A 22,174-nucleotide genomic window follows, 5' to 3' on the forward strand; every position below is an offset into this window, starting at 1 on the left:
AAGAAAAAGCTGGAAATGTTGGATTAAATGCAATTCCACAGGTCACAGCTATCACATTTCACAGTGTGTTGAAAAGTCTAATAACAGTGGTCAAATGGCCAGATGGAGACGTGGTAGACTTTCCAGGACAGCAGCCAAGCTGTATGTAGTCAGACTCCAGGCAGCTAGGACAAAATTATGATAATAAGTCAATAATACAGAGCAGGTATTTTCACTTTATTTTTCATGTGGGTGGGCTCAGGGTAGGACTGTCAGGCGGGAAAGTGCTTGAAAGGCTATTGCCTGGAAGAGCCTGGGACCTAGATACCCCCCGGGCAAGTCCAAAGGCAGGGCTCATGTGCTGAAGACACCAGCCTGCCTTGAGATCTACTTCTCAAACACAGGCCCACAGCTTGATGCGTGCCATGTTAGGTATGTGGATCCACGTGCTAGAGGGGTCTGGGCTCACCCCTTCTAGTATCAGCCACTGAAAATGCAAAGACAGGAGTAGGAAGTTATACTCCCCCATTTCATACCACCATCTAATCTGTCATCAAGCATTTCATTAATCACACACAACTCCAAGTCACTTGCAACTTAATTTACCACTAATCAGTATCAAGATAACTGAGAAAAAGAAAACTACTGCTCAAAAGCACAGGAGTCCAGAGGCAGGAAAGCCTCACCAGAAATGCTCACTTTTCTGCCTGTCTTTTGAACTGATTTTACCTTTTGCAAAATAAAAATCATGGTGACACAAATCTTGCAAACACACACTCAGTTTCTCCCCAAAATAGCTGCATTCTTTTATTTGGTGATTCAATACATTTAAATTCCAATAGTCACCACATAACCTAGGCACAAGATTCAGCATTGTACAAGCGAAAGATTTGACTGATTTTCTTTTCAATTGCCAAAGAGTACAATAGGTGAATTGATTAAAGGATATACTTCTGTACATAAAAATATTCATGTATTTATACAAGTGTATGGAACAGAGTTTAAAGATAATCTAACCAGAACATCACAATAAATAGGATGTGTTCCTATAGGACAGCCGAGCATGCTTTGTCAGGAGGTTGTCAAGTCTCATATTCTCAAGGTGCTTTATGATCTTCTGAGCTGGGCTCACATTTCCCTAAATAAGGGTTAGAGGTTAGTAACGCCTGGACCTGGATGCCTCTGGGGGTATTCTGCTTTTTACTTGCATCCCAGTAAGAGGAGTCTGAAGACATGATTATTTATTTTCCAAGAGTCTTTGCAACTTACCAAATTCTATCCATTTCCCAATTAACATTTGAAAAAGCAGATTGATCTAAGCTCTAGCACCATACAAGAAGGAAATACATGTATTTTTGTCAGAGCAACAATATTTTATATCATCTTTGTCCCTCTGGCTATAACAATTCTGTTTAGAAAATTTTACCAAGCTAAAAATAGTTGATCTAGGATGTCATAAAAAAGAATATTAAATACCTTTGGTAAAAATAGATATATTTAACAAGATTAGAAAAGCAAACAGTTATAATGTCAAAAGGAGACTATAAAAAATGTACACAATAAAACAAATAAACCAACTTATAAAGTGAAGATAAGGCCACTCTTCTCAGGTTTGTCTGTTCCAAACCATGCATGGAGGTCTCTTCTAAATGGTAGAAATCTGATTAAGAAATATGGAATATCCAGTCTCTCCTATCAGCATGACAAGTTTAATTCATGGCAACACAGTTCCTTTTTAAAACCCATGTTGGTAGAACTTAGAACACTCTTATACATGTGACTAGAAGAAACAATCCGAGATTTCTGTGATTTTAGCCCCAGAGCACGGGGCTTAGAGTTAAGCAAGGCGACAGAACCAGGGGCTCACAGGTAGTGTTTCCTGTGCTGACATGAACCTAGGCCACATCCAGACAAGAGACACAATGCAGCCGAGGGTGCTCATAGGGACTTTGCAACTAACTAGAAATCTACAAGGTTCATTCCTTTTCCCGGCAAGGACGTTCCTCTTGTCGTGGGGCCTCATCTCCAAACAGCCGTTGCACAACCCCTAATTCTGCCCGGTGTCTCCTCTCTCAGAACACGCTGTAAATCCTGAAGATGAAAGGGCCCTGGAGCCAACAGCCGGGACTGTGGAAGGAGATAAGGCACAAGTTCCATCGCAGAGGCAGCCCTGAGCCACCGTGAGGCATTATCCCCCAGGGTTCCCCCTGCACACGCAGTCACACTCCTCATGGTGCTCGAGGGCCACGTCCGTGAGTGACTTATGCAGCCCCCGGACGCCTGTCTTGGGTCTCAACTGAAGGACCTGAAAGGGAACAATGGAAACCACCTTTAAAATCAGGCCACGTCTGCAACTTGTGATTTCATGGACAGGAATGATTTCAGAACAGAATCTCGGGGCCCAACAATGACTTAACACATTTTAATTTCTACTCCTGAAGGCATTATGAACATATTCCCCCACCCTTCAGGAAATCACAAATGATTATCATCTTTTCATGAAAGGAAAGACCTTTTAATACCAACAATTAGGAAGGAGGCTGCTCAGAATAAATAGACTTGTGGTTGCCAAGGGAGAGAGGGACAGGTGAGGGAACGGATTGGGACTTTGGGATTAGCAGATGCAAACTAGAATACATAGAGTAGATAAACAACAATGTCCTACTGTACTGCATAGGGAACTATAGTCAATACCTTGTTATAAACCATAATGGAAAAGAATATGAAAAATAATATATATGTATATCTATAACTGAGTGACTTTGCCATACAGCAGAAATTAACACAACATTGGAAATCAACTATACTTCAAAAAAATAAATTTTTAAAAAAGAACAGTCCTTACATTGAAAAATTCATCAGAAGGAATTTCACCTTCTTTAGGTGTTTTGGAAACCACTACTGAACAATTTGTTTTTCTGTTTGTTGTTTTCTTTCATTCACTTATTCACATACTTAGCAAATATTTATCCTTGGAGCATGGCAGGCAGTACTGAGATGCTGTGAAAAGAAACCCGACCCGTCTGCAGCTGAGTCTGCTCAATTATGCTGCTCATTAACGTGCTTGGCTACACGTCAAGTTCTCTGTAAACTTGATGAGATGGATTAGATGTACTTCGTCGACAACAGCTCCGTCACAGTTAACTTTCTGCAGCTGGGTCCTACTGTGTCGTGTACAGTTGGCAAGAATAACAAGAATGCCTCTATGAAATGAAGTTATTTGCAATTTGGATGGTTGAGATTTTAAACCAGAAATACAGCAAAACAGACACTGATACTAAACACACCCTTTTCAAACTCTGATGAAAGGATATAGCTATGTATTCTATACATGATTTTCTGACATATTTGATAAGAACTAACTACTCAACGTATATTACATTTTAGGTCTTATAACAGAAATGATGCAAAGTTTTAGAAATTATGTGGCTTTGGCTTATGAACAGAGCACAGAATAATGTGAAGTTGTGTAGTTTGCTCTCTGAGTCTGACACAGATAACTTTGCAGAGCAACTTCTGAAAGATACCATTCTGGAAATATTCATTAATCCAAAATGGCACAAGTCAGGTTTTATGGAGGCTTCCCAAGTTGCTCAGTGGTAAAGAACCTACCTGCCAATGCAGGAGACTCGGGTCTGGGAAGATCCCCTGGAGAAGGAAATGGCAACCCTCTCCAGTATTCTTGCCTGGATAATCCAATGGACAGAGGAGCCTGGCAGGTTACAGTTCATGGGGTCGCAAAGAGTTGGACATGACTTAGTAACTAAACAACAACACAACTGGTTTTATGACTTAGTAACTAAACAACAACTGGTTTTATGACTGTTTTACTTAAATATTTAAAAATGAAAAACAAAGAATCGTCCTCCCTTTGGTTTATCTGGTCATATCAAAGGTTAATTAGCTGACATTTTTTGAATGCTTACTGGGTACCAGGTGATCTAATAGTTTTCACATACTTTAACTCACTAGAATTCTATGAAGTAATTTATAATTATTAGCCCTATTTTACACATGAGTGAACAGAAGCTTAGAGAGAATGAGTGACACAGTCACTATCCGTACTTTTGCCAAATGGGAATGATCACAATGATAGATAATAATTTCACCAAGACCCAGAATATTACTAGTGATATACTCTACTTACTTATTAACTTTCTTCCTAGAGAGAGAAACTGCAAAGCCTTATGATAGCTATGAAAAATAGCAAACTTATGAAAAGTAGTAAACTTTTAAAGTAGATTTTCTATGACATTTACAATTCTAGAGCGAAAATTATTCAGACTATTATTTTCATGTGAAACTTAATCCGGTGAGATGAATACAATATATGTGTTGGTACTGAACTCCTGCTTTTGACCAACATAAGTTGGCATGAAAACCAACTACTCGTAAGACGCTGGCACTGTGCCTTATCATCACTCTTGACAAATGGCTTCTGGAGTTAGGTCAAGTGGTCAATAGGTCAATATTGATACACTGCAATATTGGCAATGTCTTTAATTCCTATATGCACTTATATACATTCTCCCAGTTGGCAGGGGAAAGAATGGCCATGACTGGTAAGGGTTAGTAAGACCCCCATATACAGTTCTGACAGTCTACATTACACCAGGCTACAACCCAACAACCCTTCCTCCCTCTGCAGAGCTTACACAAGATGCAGTCACCGCATAATTGCCCCCTCTCCACCCCATCTTCATCTACCCATGCCTGTGGATATTTACAAAAGCAAAAGAATCTCATAATGTTCCAAGGGTATTCAGGTCTTGAATGTGGTGCAGGTTTAATTAGTGTTCTCCCTCTTAATTCCCTTTGAAAGGTTGGACTTTAGAAGACAAAGAGAGACCTGGAAAATGACTAGCTGGTCCCAGATAATGTTAAAAAGGGTTACTGGTCTTTAGCACAGGGCTTATGATATAGGAAAAGAAATGAAGTAGAAGCATATCTCACAAAGGTGTTCAGGAAGAGACTCAAACTACAATTTTGACTGTGTGAAGAAATAATGCAAGGAAATGCTAAAACTAGAGACTGTGGAGAGAACAGATCAGGCCAGAAAGACCCATCAAGGAACAATGCAAGTGTACTGATGTCCCCAATTCCGGGTGGCACACAGCCTTGGGTGATGGGACACATTACTAGAGCAAGGCAATTGAGTGATATGATGATTTCCCTCCCCAAAAAACAGATCTACACAAGAAAAGACTATGTGTTACGAAAAATGAAACTAGATGTATGGAGATATAAACAAGATGAAAGCCCATTAGGGTGACTAAGAATAGGGGAAAGGAGCGATATGTTTGTCAGAATATCTTACGAATGTTTTTGCCAGAAAGAAAATATCCTATCTCTGGGCAAAATTCATTCAGTCTTTATTGATTATTAAGTTCAGTTCAGTTCAGTTCAGTTGCTCAGTCGTGTCCAACTCTTTGCGACCCCATGAATCGCAGCACGCCAGGCCTCCCTGTCCATCACCAACTCCGAGTTCACTCAGACTCACATCCTTCGAGTCGGTGATGCCATCCAGCCATCTCATCCTCTGTCGGCCCCTTTTCCTCCTGCCCCTAATCCCTCCCAGCATCAGAGTCTTTTCCAATGAGTCAACTCTTCGCATGAGGTGGCCAAAGTACTGGAGTTTCAGCTTTAGCATCATTCCTTCCAAAGAATACCCAGGGCTAATCTCCTTTAGAATGGACTGGTTGGATCTAATTGATTATTTGCCATAATCAAAGAATAAGGCTGGGCAAGGTGGAGGGGACAGAAATAAAGCTGAGTGAAAGTGTTAGTCACTCAGTCGTGTCCAACTCTTCACAAACCCACAGACTGTAGCCCACCAAGCTCCACTGTCCATGGGTTCTCCAGACAAGAATACTGGAGTAGGTAGCCATTCCCTTCTCCAGGAGATCTTCCTGACCCAGGGATTAAACCTGGCTCGCCTGCATTGCAGGCAGATTATTTACTGTCTGAGTCACCAGAGAAAGCTGAGTGAGACAATCGCCAATACATATGGACGGCTTGAAATGTGCCAGACCTCATTCTAGGTATTTGTAAGCATCAGCTCCTTGAGTCCTCATAATGAGGCGTGAAGGCTTACAGCTCACATCACAGATGAAGAAATTGAGGGGCCAGGGATTAAGCAATTAGCTCCAAGTCACACAGCCTTGGATTCCCTGCACTTGAGTCCTGCATTGTAATGGGATCTTTATTCTTAGTTCTCAATTTGGGAGAAACAAATACGAAGTAGTAACAGTTCTCTAACAGAAATATCTTTAAAGTTGCACACATGCAGGAGGATGAACTACAGTTATGCTGGGATTGACAGGAAACCAAAAAGTGATTCAAGAAAGTTGTAACATCTAGGTTTACACATACATAAAGAACCCCTGTCTTGCTTTTCTGAAAAATTTGTTTTTTGGAGACAAGGAAATTAAGAACACATTTTTTGTTTTTGGCTAAAATGGCTTCAAATCAAGAATATCTGATTTTAGATGCAAAAGCAATAAAAATCTAATTTGATAATATTTTGTCAAAATATAACATTACATTTTATGATATTTTTAAGTTTGTGAAAACCCAATGAAAATATTAAAGGAAGTCAAAATAGGGACTTATTCAGTTATATTTGTAGTGACACAAATAGATACACTTCAGCTTAATATGTAGGCAAGCTGCATAAAAGAGCTGGATGAAAGAGAGAAAAAGTAAAACTCTTTAAACTCTGTCTTTCCTTCTGCTTTGTCCATGAAGTAGAATAATCTTTAAACTGAAAACTGGACCAAGGATCATCAAGAAGAATGAAAGCCTTCACTTTAAATAAGTCTCTAGATCTTGATTAATGGTATTCAATAACAATGATTTTAGAAATGTTATAAGTTATGTTTTTGAAAAAGTTCATTTATTTAGAAGTAAGACTAAATTTACTAGCCTCTGAACATACAAAGTATAAGGCTGAGAAAAATTTAGGGCTCAGGAACTATGAATTATACCAAACAATCTTTTTCATAGGCTAATTTGATTGCTAAAAAAAAATAATATCAAAGAAAATTTTATAATTCCAACAAAACATTGAAAAAATTAAGATGGGATTAGGTTGGCCACATCTGTACCAATATGGACTAGGTAACCATATAATTATATCTATGCACATACACATTAGAGATATTTGTGGGAAATGTACTCCATGATCTTACAACTAGATAAACAGGCACAGTTGTAAGTCCGGACATATAGGTAGCGCACACAATCAACCCCGCCTGAAGGCCGGAGAGGATGAATCCATGCCCTTCTGAAGAGCAGTAGTGCAGAAGCTCTGCCCATGACCTTTCCCCAGAGAAGAATTTTACCTGAGACTTTAAAACAGATATTACACACTCTGGCAACTTTCTGGATAACTCTGAAACTAATGGTATTTGAAAAGAAATTTACAAGTATAGGATGGAGGAGGATCCTCTTGATCTGAGGACTGATTCAGCAGCCCCAAAGTCTGACATGGACTCAGCATCTGATAAGCTTGTTCAGAAAAGCTCACAAGACTCCTCTGGCTTTCATAGCTCTTCACAAGTTGCTTCATAAGCCCAAGACTTGTCGGCTAAATCATGTCCCCAAATATACTTTCCTTAGTAAGTACCTGCTTTAGAAAGTTCAAAATTGAATAATTTTAGGTGGGGAATGAGTCACTCCAGTTTAGCTCCTACTTTAATCACATCTTTTTACATTATACCAATCAACTCTAATATCAGCCTAATTGAGGCATTTTGACTTTAACATGTTTTAGAACAGGATCCAGTGGGCCATTCCCCTACTCCATGTCCTCGTTTTGTCTTTTGTCTGTAGAAAAACTATTCAAAGAATAAATTTAATAGGAGAAGTGAGAAAATGCAGAAAGGAAAACAGTCAAGTAAAACAAAATAATTATAGTTTAGTCATTAAACAAAGTCAAAGACCTTTAGAGTTCTTCCTCAAGGGCTATAGATAGTATCCTGAGCCATATCCTTTGAGCTGTTTTCCAGACACCAGGTAAAAGAACTTAACTATATGCTCCCCACAAGTACAAGCATATAGACTCTAGACCAGTTGGAACCAGAAGGTTAATGATATTGACTTCTGATGACCTTACCACCAACCAGTCTGAAGAAAGTTCATGAGCTGAAACCATTTCCCTTACCGCGTCTTTAAAAACCTTTTCCTGAAGGCCTTTAGGTGTTCAAGCCTTTTAAATGATAACGACCTGGACTCCTTGTTTGGCACCTATAATAAACATTGTATTTCCTGCACTACAAGCTGGGTCAAAAGACTGACTTTACTGCTCGGGAGGGCAAGCAACCCAAGTTTGGTTCAGTAATAGAACTGCCATGTGAAAGGTTTTTTTCTCAACTAAATTCCCAGTTCTCAGAGTAGCAACAAAGCTATCCCCTGGGCAGAGTGGGACTGGGGTTCCTTCTGAAACAGGAATGGAGGCTGTTTATAGCACAAGGGTCTCTAGATGCATGTGGAATATGAGAGTAAGCAGTCCTACTTATTTTCCAGACTGCCGGTTTTGGATGTTATCTTCTAAAAACTGTCATCTAATAATTGTCAGAGAATAAAACCATTAGGAAAAATCAATCCTAGTTTGCATTTATGTAGGCTAAGTGTCCTGATGATAGTTACAGCAAGTTAATAATAGACCTAGGGTAGAAACAGGGACCTTCTGTTCTGGAATTCAGTGCTTTCTTTCCATTTAGTCAACTGCCAACACAATACCAGGGAAGAGCTGGGCAGCCCTGTCACATGACTGCAGTTTATGACATGACATATTCAGGTTACCCAACAAATGTGGGTTCTGCTGGTGTCTTCATATATAAGAAAAATCATTTCATTTATTAAGTAGATATTTATTTTGTGCCATTCTCTTATTTAGCAGAAAAAATAAAAACAAATGAAGCCATACTGAAATGAAGTTAGGAGGCAGACTTTGGTTTGGTTTTGTAAAAATTAAAGTTTGTAAAACACATTTTGTGAAGACTGAAGTTGAGCCATCAAAAAAGGATTGCTTCCTGATGTGTGAAAGCTATGTGCTGCTAGAGAGGGTGGCAGGGGGTATAACTGGGCATAATTAATAAGAATTTTAAATGTTTAAGCTCTAACATTACCAAGGCTCTGAAAACCAAAAATTACTAATATTTCCTATTGTATTTTCCTTAATTACATAGGATAAAGATAAAGAAGAATGAAGAATCCATGAAGGTTTAACATACTATTTGGGGCCACATGAATAACAGGAAGACACAATATAAAAGATGAATAATAGGAAGTATAATTATGAATATGTTCTTGGGATTTATATGTTAGCACTGTCCCAAATGGAAAAATAAACATCAAAGATCTCTTTTCTCCAAAATAGACCATAATTTACCTCCAAGTTTGTCTTTAAAATATTTTCCCTTGATATTTTGAAAAGGTGAAAATGTCATCCATTTTCCCCCATCCAGAAGAACATATTGTGTTTTTTTCTATGAGGAAAAGGTCCCCTGATCACCCGTGATTGTCCATTTGGAGGACAAGCTGTCCAAATCCTTCATGTCTGGCTTTCTGAGTTCAAGGTTCTAATTTTTTTAAGTAATAAATAAAAACAGGAACTCCTCTGTAAACCTTAGTTTGGTTTTGTTTGGTTTCCCTGAAGACGACCTCTCCTTTAAAACAATAACCCTTCTCCGATGCACTGCTTTATGAAATTCTGGGACACGACCCCCAGCTGAAAGATCAGGGAAGGCAAGGACGCCCGTACCTCGTGATACTTCTTGGTGACCTTGCTGGGGACACACTGACACTCGCTGCAGGTCTGCAGGCAGCACGCGCAGTTCCCGCCACAGCGCTTCACCAGGAGGCAGCCAGGCCAGAAGATGGTGTCGGTCCTCTTCAGCTCCTCCCGGACAGACACAGAGAAGTTGCGGGGCGTGCAGCTGTAGAGCCGCACCTCCTCCTTGAGCAGGTTCAGGTCCACCACTGCGGGGCACACAGGGAGCCAAGAGGAGGTGAGCTCTGAGCCTGATGCACTTCACTACGCTCTTTTTTTTCTCACACAGAAATCTATTTCATGAACCATCACCTTAACAATGACCCTAATTATTTAACCAGGTCTTAGGGTGATGCAGCTTGTGCGCTGGACTTCTATTTTATGACAAACAGAGCTTACTTGTGACCCAGGGATGGTTGAGAGGTAGCATTGTGCAGAGTTGATGGAGCCAACAGAAACAGTTAAGAGCTAAACATACGAAACTTTACAGGAAAAAATGGGCTACATCTTCTAACCTTTGGAAAAAAAAGCAAATACGGGGCACTTTGGAGGGAAGAATAGAATGTAAAACGAATGCTTTGATGAAAAAATGAATCCAAGTTTTAGAAGGATGACAAGCTCACGCAATGAATGAAGAATGAAGTTTAGAAACTTGCTGGCAGAACTTTACATGAATCATAGAATGTGAAAAGGAATGAAGAAAATGAGTTTTTGAAGACAGCTGAGTGGACCAGGAATGAAAAAGAAGACACTTTTTAAGAGAGCAGGAGTTGTTGGAAAGCATTGCTTTTGGCATGTTGATTAGTTTATTGACTTGGAAATTTAGATTAACTAGATTCCTTCAGATTTGTAGTCTCCTTTTAATGGATGAAAGTAATGTCTAATTTACAACCATTGTCTCTATTTTTTTAGTAACTTGGTTAACTATGTTGTGCTTTATTCTTTAGAATATCTACTTATGAAGAGAAAAAAAGTATCCTTTTATTAATTGTTGCAGTAAATTCTAAAAGAACCATTGCTTTTAACTACAAGATGACATTGTCTCAGTTAAATTATATCAAAATAACATGTCACATTTAGTATGAACTATATATAAAATATGAAGTAGTTGATAATTACTAGGATAAGCATTTGTAAAATGATCTTAATTTCTGGTTTAAGGCTTTGCCTTTTCCCCTAGAAATATTCAAGTAAAAGCAATTCCAATAAAATTGAAGTTTTAATAATATATAATCCATCAGAGTTTTTTCTGTCAGTTCAGTTCAGTTCAGTCACTTAGTCATGTCCCACTCTTTGCGACCCTATGAACCGCATCACACCAGGCCTCCCAGTCCATCACCAACTCCCACAGTTTACCCAAACTCATGTCCACTGAGTCAGTGATGCCATCTAACCATCTCATCCTTTGTCGTCCCCTTTTCCTCCTGCCTTCAATCTTTCCCAACATCAGGGTCATTTCAAATGAGTCACCTCTTTGCATCAGGTGGCCAAAATGTTGGAGCTTCACCTTCAACATCAGTCCTTATAAAGAACACCCAGGACTGATTTCCTTTAGGATGGACTGGTTTGATCTCTTTGCAGTCCAAGGGACCCTCAAGAGTCTTCTCCAACACCACAGTTCAAAAGTATCAATTCTTCAGTGCTCAGCTTTCTTTATAGTCCAACTCTCACATCCATACATGACTACTGGAAAAACCATAACCTTGACTGGATGGATCTTTGTTGACAAAGTAATGTCTCTGCTTTTGAATATGCTGTCTAGGTTGGCCATGACTTTCCTTCCAAGGAGTAAGCATCTTTTAATGTCATGGCCGCAATCACCATCTACAGTGATTTTGGAGCCCCCCCAAAATAAAGTCAGCCACTGTTTTCACTGTTTCCCCATCTATTTGCCATGAAGTGACAGGACTGGATGCCATGATCTTAGTTTTCTGAATGCTGAGGTTTAAGCCAACTTTTTCACTCTCCTCTTTCACTTTCATCATGAGGCATTTTAGTTCCTCTTCAATTTTCTTCATAAGGGTTGTGTCATCTGCACATCTGAGGTTATTGATATTTCGCCCGGCAATCTTGATTCCAGCTTGTGCTTCCTCCAGCCCAGCGATTCTCGTGATGTACTCTGCAGAGAAGTTAAATAAGCAGGGTGACAATATACAGCCTTGACATACTCCTTTTCCTATTTGGAACCAGTATGTTGTTCCATGTCCAGTTCTAACTGCTGCTTCCTGACCTGCATACAGGTTTCTCAAGAGGCAGGTCAGGTGGTCTGGTATTCCTATCTCTTTCAGAATTTTCCACATTTTCTGGTGATCCACACAGTTAAAGGCTTTGGCACAGTCAATAAAACAGAAATAGATGCATTTCTGGAACTCTCTTGCTTTTTTGATGATCCAGTGGATGTTGGCAATTTGATCTCTGGTTCCTCTGCCTTTTCTAAAACCAGCTTGAACATCAGGAAGTTCACAGTTGATGTATTGCTGAAGCCTGGATTGGAGAATTTTGAGCATTACATTACTAGCGTGTGAGATGAGTGCAATTGTGTGGTAGTTTGAGCATTCTTTGGCATTGCCTTTCTTTGGGATTGGAATGAAAACTGACCTTTTCCAGTCCTGTGGCCACTGCTGAGTTTTCCAAATTTGCTGGCAAATTGAGTGTAGCATTTTCACAGCATCATCTTTTAGGATTTGAAATAGCTCCACTGGAATTCCATCACCTCCATTAGCTTTGTTCATAGTGATTCTTCCTAAGGCCCACTTGAGTTCGCATTCCAGGATATCTGGTTCTTGGTGAATGATCACACCACCATGGTTATCTGGGTCATGAAGATCTTTTTTGTATAGTTCTTCTGTGTATTCTTGCCACCTCTTCTTAATATCTTCTGCTTCTGTTAGGTCCATACCATTTCTGTCCTTTATTGGGCCCATCTTTGCATGAAATGTTCCCTTGGTATCTCTAATTTTCTTGAAGAAATCTCTAGTCTTTCCTATTCTATTGTTTTCCTCTATTTCTTTGCACTGATCACTGAGGAAGGCTTTTCTATTTCTCCTTGTTATTCTTTGGAACTCTGCATTTAAATGGGTATATCTTTCCTTTTCTCCCTTGTTTTTTGCTTCTTTTCTTTTCACAGCTATTTGTAAGGCCTCCCCAGACAGCCATTTTGCTTTTTAGCATTTGTTTTATTAAAATTTAGGAACATTATCTAAAATATAAGAGCTATGTTAAATATATTTTCATGAATACTGACAACATCATAAATAATATTTTCTGGCCAAAGTTAACTTCAGATAATAATAATCCAGTTGTAAAAATTAACTGACTAATATTTGAAAATATTTTAAAAATGACAAGGTAAGTAAGAATCAAATGCTTGCTTTCTTAAGCTATGTTTTACTTGTGTATGTGGTCAAGTTTTTCTAAAATGTCAAAATAAGTCAAGGTAAGTATTTTTAAGAAACACATACAAGATTCTGTATATGCAGTTGTAAATTATAAACACATGTAAACTATACAATTGACTAAAATTGGTCAAGAACAGGGAAACACCAAGGAAATGGTAATTTAATAGGTTCATTTTAGCCTCATTCAGCTAAAAATTATTTTTTCCAATTCAACAGAAAAATTACTGCTTTATTTGAGTATCTAAAGTTTTCCCTTTCATCTGAAAAATGATCCTGTGTAAGTAAAACTTATAAATATGAAGAGGAAATGAATTCATTTTTTTAAGTGCCATTAAAGACCAACTTAGTTCTAATAAAATTAATGAGATAATTAGGTTAAGTGATGTCACCTGTTTTATCTGATTTCATTTTGCTGGACTAACAGTCTATGTACATACTGCTCTTTAACTGTCAACGCTGTATAGGAGCGTCTTTGAATCTTTTCTCTAGAAGTTAATATCTAGGCAAGAAGCGAGAAAACCTAAAACAGACACACACATACAAAAGCCAGTTGCCAAAGTTTTTAATGCTTATTTAAGATTTATACTTCTTTAGAATGTGAATGAAGCTCTTAGCTTTCAAAGGATATTCATCTACCTCAAAGAGTTTTAAACATACTATTTCATGCAACTAGAAAATGAGACTGTATATGTTCCCTTTAAAATGTTTACTTAACCACAATAAAAGGTTAGATGGATTTCCCAAGTGAACCAAGTTATGATACCTGCTACAATGTGAAAATTTAAACAGACTTTCAACTTAGCTTCCACTCATCTATCATGTTTGACACAAAAGTCAAAAGCCCTTTTTAAGTACTAGTTAAGCCTGACTTAAAAAAAAATGAGTTTTTCTTTTCTGTAGTAGGAAGATATGAATGAATACACTGAATTGGAGGATGAAAGGGAAAATAAAGAAACGGAAAGACATGAATGCAGTCTACTCTGGGCTAAATAAGGACTTTAAATTTAGCATATGTTATTTGAAATTTATGCTTCCTACTGCTAGGACTTCAAACTCATCTAAGCTTCATTAAAATAAGTCATGTAACTATAATTGGTGTCACGAATTCATCAAATATTGTGTAGAATATTTAAGCCAAAAAAAAGGAAGAAAAACAGAGAAAGATCATGCATGAATACACACTTTTGTATAACTTTACTATTATGAAGTTTCCCTCTACAAAATATTTGTAAAGTAAACTTAGCCTTCAGATGCTTTATTTTCTTTTTGTGACTACTGAGACGATGCATGCATGAGCTTGTCTTTCTAAAGAATGAAGATGTGAAGCTTGTCATCAATGAACACTGTTTTTCTAATACCTATTTCCTTGTTCAGATTCATAAATGTTGCAAGTTTTACTAAAAAGAACACTGGTTAAGAAAAAGAAAAACAAAACAAAACAAAAACAACCATGATCATATTTTACTTGGTCAGTGTTCATTCTTTTAAGACATTCAGCCCAGGGAAATTCTATGACTGTATTGCAATCTGAGGGTGGTCTTTCTAAGATGAATGTGGTAACACTGTGATATGTTTATTCTATGGAAAATCTCTTTCGATGTCTAATTAGAAGCTTTTAAACGTTTTACCCCTCGTTTCTTTGTAGAGAGACTCTGGGAGGGGAGTTGGTTTTGTCTACATAGATGTTATCCCACACCTGCATTTTAGTTTATGTAAAGTTCCAAAAATATACACTGCTTTTCTCACACTTACCGTATGCTTAAAAAGTTAATAGATTTGGCAAACTGCAAAGGGCTTCAATTTGGAAAGTGTTAAATGACTATTTGAAAGATCTGGTTCAATGCTGGGTCTTTTAAATACACCCTAGCCTCTGGCCAAATCATCACTGAGCACCACATGGAGAGAAACAGGCACATGGGCATGGCTGGAGGGGAGATTTGCAGGTTCCCATCCCAAGAACAGCTGTCAAAAAACTCGATCTGAGCTCAGAACCCAGCTGACTCCCTCTGCTTCTTACAGATCCACTCAAATTTGCTAACAAAGCCTGTATTCAGGGGCGTTGCAGCCAGCCTCACAAATCTCCATCTTCCCGTTCTTGAGCAGGAGGGAAGGCAAGTGCTGTTGGTGAGTTATTCATCAAGATCACATCTTGTAAAATATGTAACAGCTTTCAGGATCTGGACAAGATTCGGCTGCCTCTGGACAAGATTTCCAATATTGCTGAGAGAAAACAGGGGCTGCTGGCCCAGCAGAATACTATGCTGGGCAAGTCTCAACAGGATCTGCTGAGATGGAAGGTCCTGATCAGAAGGGGTGCAGCTCTAAGGAGGAAAGGGTGGGAGTAGGGTTTCTTTCTGAAGAACACGTCTGATGCAATCTGCCCCTGTGAGTTGCTCAAATTAACTAAATATTCTGCTTTCTATAGACATTCTACAGACTGTTCTTCCATTTGTAAAAGACCCTAGGTAGATTTTAAAGTATCTGACAGACTGAAACAGATTTTCTAAGGGTATTATAATTAGACAGTTGTGTTTTCATTTGTGTCTGACAGGGATGCTTTCCAATGTTAGTGTTACTAGGAAAGTTAGCAGACCTTAGAGCAAATTCTGTTACCATTATTTCTAATTTCTTGACTATGTGGAATTAACTTTAATTATCAACACTTTCACTCTTGGAAGGAGATACGCTCATATAGTCAAAAGTGATCATTTCAAACATATTTATACAGAGAAAGAATCATCACGGTGTGAGTTCCTTTAGGGCATTATTTTGTTACAGTGATTCCTATCTTGGAAACTACTAGGTCTGTTTTCTGGAGAGCCATGGTTATTTTTCATAGTATTTAGAAAAGTTTCTAGGCTTAGGAACTGGAAATGGATATAATTCTGATTCAGAAGACATACTAGACAAAGATTTCAATAGAGCTTTCCCCTTTTCTAGCCCCAAACATGGCTCAGCAGCTATGATAATTTCTGCTAAATCTCTAATTTAATATACACCAAATATTGTTTGAATAAGCAACAATTCTTGTGAAATGTAACAGAGGACTTCATCAACATGATATTTTTGAATTAAAGAAATAACAGGCATTTTCAGCAAAAGCATCTCTTTAAATCTCCCATACGCAGTCAGAAGAGCCTCCATTTATGTGCATTCTCATTTAATATGTAAATATGCTCAAATATTAAGAAAATGGAGCATTTAACTTTATCAAGGAAGAATTTTAAACTCTACTCATTAGACAGTATGGCAGAAGAATCCGAAACATGAGCTGCTAAGAAAATTAGATGAGGTTCTAAGCTGAAGAGAGCGCTTACCTCTGGATTTTCTTCCAAACATGAAATTCTTGCCCAGCAGTTGCAAAGAAGTGGGCCTGTAGAGATCTTCTAAGTCTAATTGCCATCTGTCTGGTTCAAGATACCGAATGAGGTCTTCCAAGGTGCTAAAGGCAGTGACAGCGTTATTCAGGAGGTCCAGTGGCAAGGCTGAGGCGGGCAGCGAGGACGGACTCACAGTTTCTGTGAGCTGCTGAAAGCAAAATGAAGCCAGTGTTAGGTGGACTCTGTTTTAAAAATGACAATACATGCCTTCTGGACTCAGGCACGGGGTTAGGTAGTGAGACTATGGCTGAAAACACAGGGAAGTGAAGTTTTATTCAACCTCAATGACCAGTAATAATTGATACTTTGCAAAGACTTCATGAACTTGGACGGAGTTTCTATGGAAGATTTTCAATAGGGAAGACATCCACTTTTGTTAACACAAACCATGGTGGGTGTGGATACCTGCTGTTACACAAAATAGATGATGCCTCTGTGGTCCAGTTATGGACTTAACAATGGAAGCCTTAAAAGAGTTTATCACTTTTTCCCTTCGTTTTCCACTTTCCATCTTCCTCATTCTTGGAAATCACCCGGTACGTTTATTAAGGATTGTCAGAGGAATGAAAACTTTAATATAAAGTGACTGGTCCATGAGGAATATGAATAAATTGTAAGTGAAACACCTTTGACATTGGAGAAGAACTTGTTAATCAAGATAGGAAACATCCAAATCATAAAAGAGAACATTGATAAATTTGCCTAAAATTTTTAAATAAGCAGAGTTAAAATACAGACACTGGGAGAATACCTTGGCAAACCACTTACTTGCCACAGGATAGAGAAATAAAACAAACTCAATAGAAAATGGGTAAATTCCAGACAAGAAGTTCGAATGGCCACTAGACGTCATATACACAAAAGAGATACTATTTCACTTATAGGAGATTGGTGAACATTTAAAAGAAAGAATGGCCAAGGATATGACTGAATTGAAATTTCTCTGCTCTGCCTGCAGAAGTGAGTATTAATTGGCACCTCTGTAGTTGATGTAACTGATGTGCACAGGATACTAGAGTTGAAGATGGATACATCCCATGTCCCTATAATTCACTTTCAAGGTTATAGCCTTTTATTTGTGCACATGAAGTATGTGTGCAGGAATGTCAATTCATCAGTGCTGAAAAGGAGCAAATCAAAGCAGCCTAAAATGCTCAGGTATGGATTAAAATACACCATTTTTAAACGACAAGCATCAAAATAAGGCAATAATTTCAATAAAAGTTCAAAAGTAATATCCCCTTCCCCAGTTTTTAAAGTGGACTAAGGGTGAGGTGTGGTAGACCAGAACTGAAATCAAAATAGACAAAATAAATACAGGTGCAAATGCTCCACCTCACATTTAAAATTTATTTATTTACTTACAGAGGAAGGAAAAGGAATAGTATGAAATAAAGCATTTACATTGATGCTTATTACAGTAAAATTCATAATAACAAAAAGCTGGTAACAATCTAGACTTATGATAGTGGAATAGCTAATAACCTTGCACTCATAATCTGAAATAGTGGGACAGACACTAAAAATGAGGTTCTCTAGTAAGATGTGGAAGCAATCTAAATGTCCATTGACAGATGAATGGATAAAGAAGCTGTGGTACACATACACAGTGGAATATTACTCAGCCATGAAAAGAACAAAATACTGTTCTCTGCAGCAACATGGATGGACCTAGAGGCTGTCATACTAAGTGAAATAAGTCAGACAGAGAAACTCAAGTGCCATATGATATCATTCATACATGGAATCTAAAAATTGATACAAATGAACATATTTACAAAACAGAAATAGGCTTACAGACATTGAAAACAAACTTATAGTTACCAAAGAGGATGAAGGATAAATTAGGAGTTTAGGGTTAATAGACACATGTCATTATATATAGACTAGATAAATAATAAGGACCTACAGTCGGTAAAGAATCTGCCTGCAGTGCAGGAGACCTGGGTTCGATCCCTGAGTTGGGAAGATCCCCTGGAGAAGGAAATGGCAACCCACTCCAGTATTCTTGCCTGGAAAATCTCATGGACAGAGGAGCCTGGTGGACTGTAGTCAATGGGGTCGCAAAGAGTCTGGCATGACTGAGCGACTAACACATACACACACTATATAGCACAGGAAACTATACTCAATATCCTGCAATAAACCATAACAGAAAAGACTATCTATCGATATATACATATATGTGTATGTATACATATACATACATATACAATTCACTTTACTATATACTAGAAACTGACATAACATTGTAAATCAAGCATACTGCAATAAAAATGCAGTCCTCTAGAATTTTTTACTAAGAAATAAATGTCTAAAACGTAGTAAATGATAAGTAATCCAAGCTCTTTAAACTTAGCATTATTTTACCATGATTTCAACTCACATACTTTGAAACAAAACAAAAAATTAAAAATGCCTAAAATGTCAAGAGTATTCATATGCAGTTTTAATGTATATGACAACAGGTGATTTTCATTTTCTTCCTTATAACTGTGTATTTTAAGCATTTTCTATAATAAGTATGGATTCTTTTTGGAGATCAGGTAAAAATGATAACATTTGCCGTAATTAAAAAAAAAAAAACACTATCATATCAGCTCTTCCTTTTCATCTTCATTACTCAGGTCTCGGGCAGAAGCTGAAAACCATGGACTATATTTAGGAGCCTGTAAATCTGTCTCCTTGTCTTCAATCTTCCCTTATTCCTTTTATCCTATGCTGCATAACCCTGGGTTAATCTACCTAAAATAAGCTATCGCCGATCACGGGATGAATCTGGACAAATGCCTAGAGTGATTTCTCATCTGGAGGATAACATCCAAATTCCTTACCCTGTACTCAGGAGCCTCACCACCTGACCCTCACTCACCTTTCTCATCTAATCCTCCACTCATCAAAGACAAGCACATTTTGTCCCAATCAATCTAGTCTCCTTACTGACTGCTGCACATGTCATATTCCTGACCTTGACCTGTACCCTTGCTAATGCTGTTGCCCTGCTCCCGTGAGCCCAACTCTGTCTTGTGATCTGCACAATAAATCTTGACCATTTATAACAGCCTTCCTTGAAACCCAACTCATCCATGAAAACTTCTCCAGTAACAGAGCCATGGCTGCCCTAAATACAGCAATTGTGTTAATCTGGAAAAGACCCGCTCTCTAGACTATCCTGGGGGCACAGGGGTTGAAAAGCAGAAGCTCCACTGTCATTCAGGAAAAAGGACATTCATTCTCTGGGGCAGACCAGCCTCTGTTGGGACTCGTGGGTCCAGAGCCCCTCTTGCCTCTGGTGGTGGTGGTAGTGGGTTTATAAAGGCTGATCAGTAGAAATGAATCTGTTGAGTTTCGCTCAACACTGATTTCATTCTTATTTTAAAGATCTACTTTCAAGAATGTCAAAATTCTGGCTCAGCTATTAGCACTAAGATGTTTTCCATTATAATAACCAACTTTTAAGAGTAAAAATGAAATTTAATATATTCCTCTTTACTACCAGAATGTTTTAATTGTCTAAGAAATGAAAAATTGCTTTGACAGAGTACTACTGTGAGTTATATATAAATAAGCAATTATCTAATAAAAGTGTTCATTACTAGGTTAATATTGATGTAGTTTATAATGCGAAAAAGTTGATGCCATGTTTTTGAAAAATTTCAAACTATCGGCCAAAATGTGTATTACTCAAAGAATAACTGAGTTATGGCTCATGACTATGATGAAACAATTCAATTGTGCCAATCTACATACAGAGAATAAATGTATAGAAAGCCGACATAAAATGTATCAATATATTATTCATTAAAGTTTCAGGTTATGGATGTATATTTTAGGCAGGATATAGGATTATATATGTTCTGGAGTTGATTTATTTTGCTTCCAAGTCTGTTGGAAATGTAGTGAATTCCTTCAAGAACAATGAAAAGTTCCAACTAAAATCAGTACTGCTGAGATAAAGTTTAAAGTAGCTATACAGTAAAAGAAAAACAAAATAGTTCTGTAATGTTGGACAAACAGAACATGCACATCCTGAGTTCAATGAGGTATCTGAATATCAGTCCCTTCAAGTGACCAAGGGAACCACACCACCTGATAGATGTTACTGCATGCAGATATTGGTGCTAAGTGTCCACACTTTTAAAGATATAATTTAAAATAATGCTTAAAAAAGATAACCACACACACATGCATACATGTAGGCACACAGGGAAGTCCCCATCAAAATAAAAAAAAAAAAAAGAGAGGGGGAGAATTAACTTACTTCCCCTTGGATTCAAACATTCAATCTCCGGGACAGAAGAGAGGAAGTGGTGCTTTTCTTTTTTAAGGGCTTTCTCATGACTGTCACCCACCCACTGGTTCAAGGAACATTCAGATTGTTCACTTTTGAGGTTCTGCTTTTCTAAGTAGTCCAAAGGGATTTCCAGAGAAAAGGGGGAGCAGCAGAAAAAAATGAAGTTAGAGGGAAAGATACCTTCTACCGTTTTTAATTTTTAATTTCTCCTTGAACCCAAAACTCCACTTTCTAGTACAAGCTCAGAGCCCTTCTCCCATTTTAAGTGTCTAGCAAGTTCTAACAATACCTCTGCTGTATAAAAATACCTAGAGGAGTGGGGTGGGGAGGTAGGTGTAAGGGAAACTTAAGAGAAAGGGGACGTATGTATACCTAGCTGGCTGAATCATGCTGACGTATAGCAGAAGCCATCACAATATTGTAAAGTAATTATCTTCCAATTAAAAACAAAATTAAAAAAAGACATGTTTGAGTAGAGTGGTTTGAACAGTTCCTTTAGTCACTATGGAAACAGACACCTACTTCTAGGCTTTGGATCGTGCTGAGACTACCCAGTGGATGACAATGCCCAGAAATGGTAAGCAGAGTTTCCTGGTTTCTGTAATGTACTAGCTAAATCAATATCCCTACTTCAATTAGCCAGAAAAGGGCTTTTCTGCTATTAACTGCAGCGTTGCAGCAATAACGTGGTGGAAAACCTAATCCTATTATTGTTGTTCAGTCGCTAAGTCGTGTTCCACTCTTTGGGACTTCATGGACTATAGCACGCCAGGCTCCTCTGTCCCCCACTATCTCCTGGAGTTTGCTCAAATTCATGTTCATTGAGTCGGTGATGCTGTCTAACCATCTCATCCTCTGCAGCCTCTTTCTCCATTTGCCTTCAATCTTTCCCAATGTAGAACTTAATCCTAGCCCAGACTTTTTGGGGCACAGAACTTTGCAAAGACAGATTGTGAAAGAGGAGAAAAGAGATCTGAAATCTCTGTGCAATGAATTGTCCTGTCCAACCATTTCTAGAATGTCAGGATCATGTGTTATGATCCTACACAAGATGAAGTCTTCTCAGGTCCTCAAAGAAGGTCAGTCTGAGTGGCGACATGATGTGAGCAAAGAGCCTGATGAGGAGCTACTACGTCAGGAGAGGGAATTTCCCTCTCCTGGAACTACTATGTCAGGAGAAGGAATTTCCACAAATACTGTAACCCATGAGAACCTCAGTTTTCCCTTCTGTAAAGCAGGTCTGCTACACCCAGAGCCTTTAATTTTCTTTCCTCCCTTTAAATTAAGAATTCTATGTCATTGCAGGATACAAGAGAGTCCGTTTTCTCCCCACTCTCACCAACACCTC

The 22,174-nt window shown here is 38.2% G+C and overlaps 1 protein-coding gene across 2 annotated transcripts in view; it reads right to left on the reverse strand.

The window, feature by feature from the left end:
• The window catches only part of PDGFC (platelet derived growth factor C), a 244,066-nt gene continuing 222,652 nt past the window's right edge, over positions 761–22,174 (reverse strand). Inside the window, exons 4-6 of one of the 2 annotated variants that reach the window (XM_018061475.1) lie at positions 16,470–16,677; positions 9,746–9,963; positions 761–2,284 (exon numbers count right to left, since the gene is read on the reverse strand). In XM_018061475.1, coding sequence (XP_017916964.1) covers positions 2,168–2,284; positions 9,746–9,963; positions 16,470–16,677 — 543 coding nt within the window. In that variant the 3' untranslated portion in view covers positions 761–2,167. Of the gene's footprint in view, positions 2,285–9,745; positions 9,964–16,469; positions 16,681–22,174 lie in introns of both variants that reach the window. The other variant, XM_005691309.3, reaches the window with a different exon arrangement.

This window comes from Capra hircus, chromosome 17 (assembly GCF_001704415.2).
Source record: "Capra hircus breed San Clemente chromosome 17, ASM170441v1, whole genome shotgun sequence".
Lineage (NCBI taxonomy): Eukaryota > Metazoa > Chordata > Mammalia > Artiodactyla > Bovidae > Capra > Capra hircus.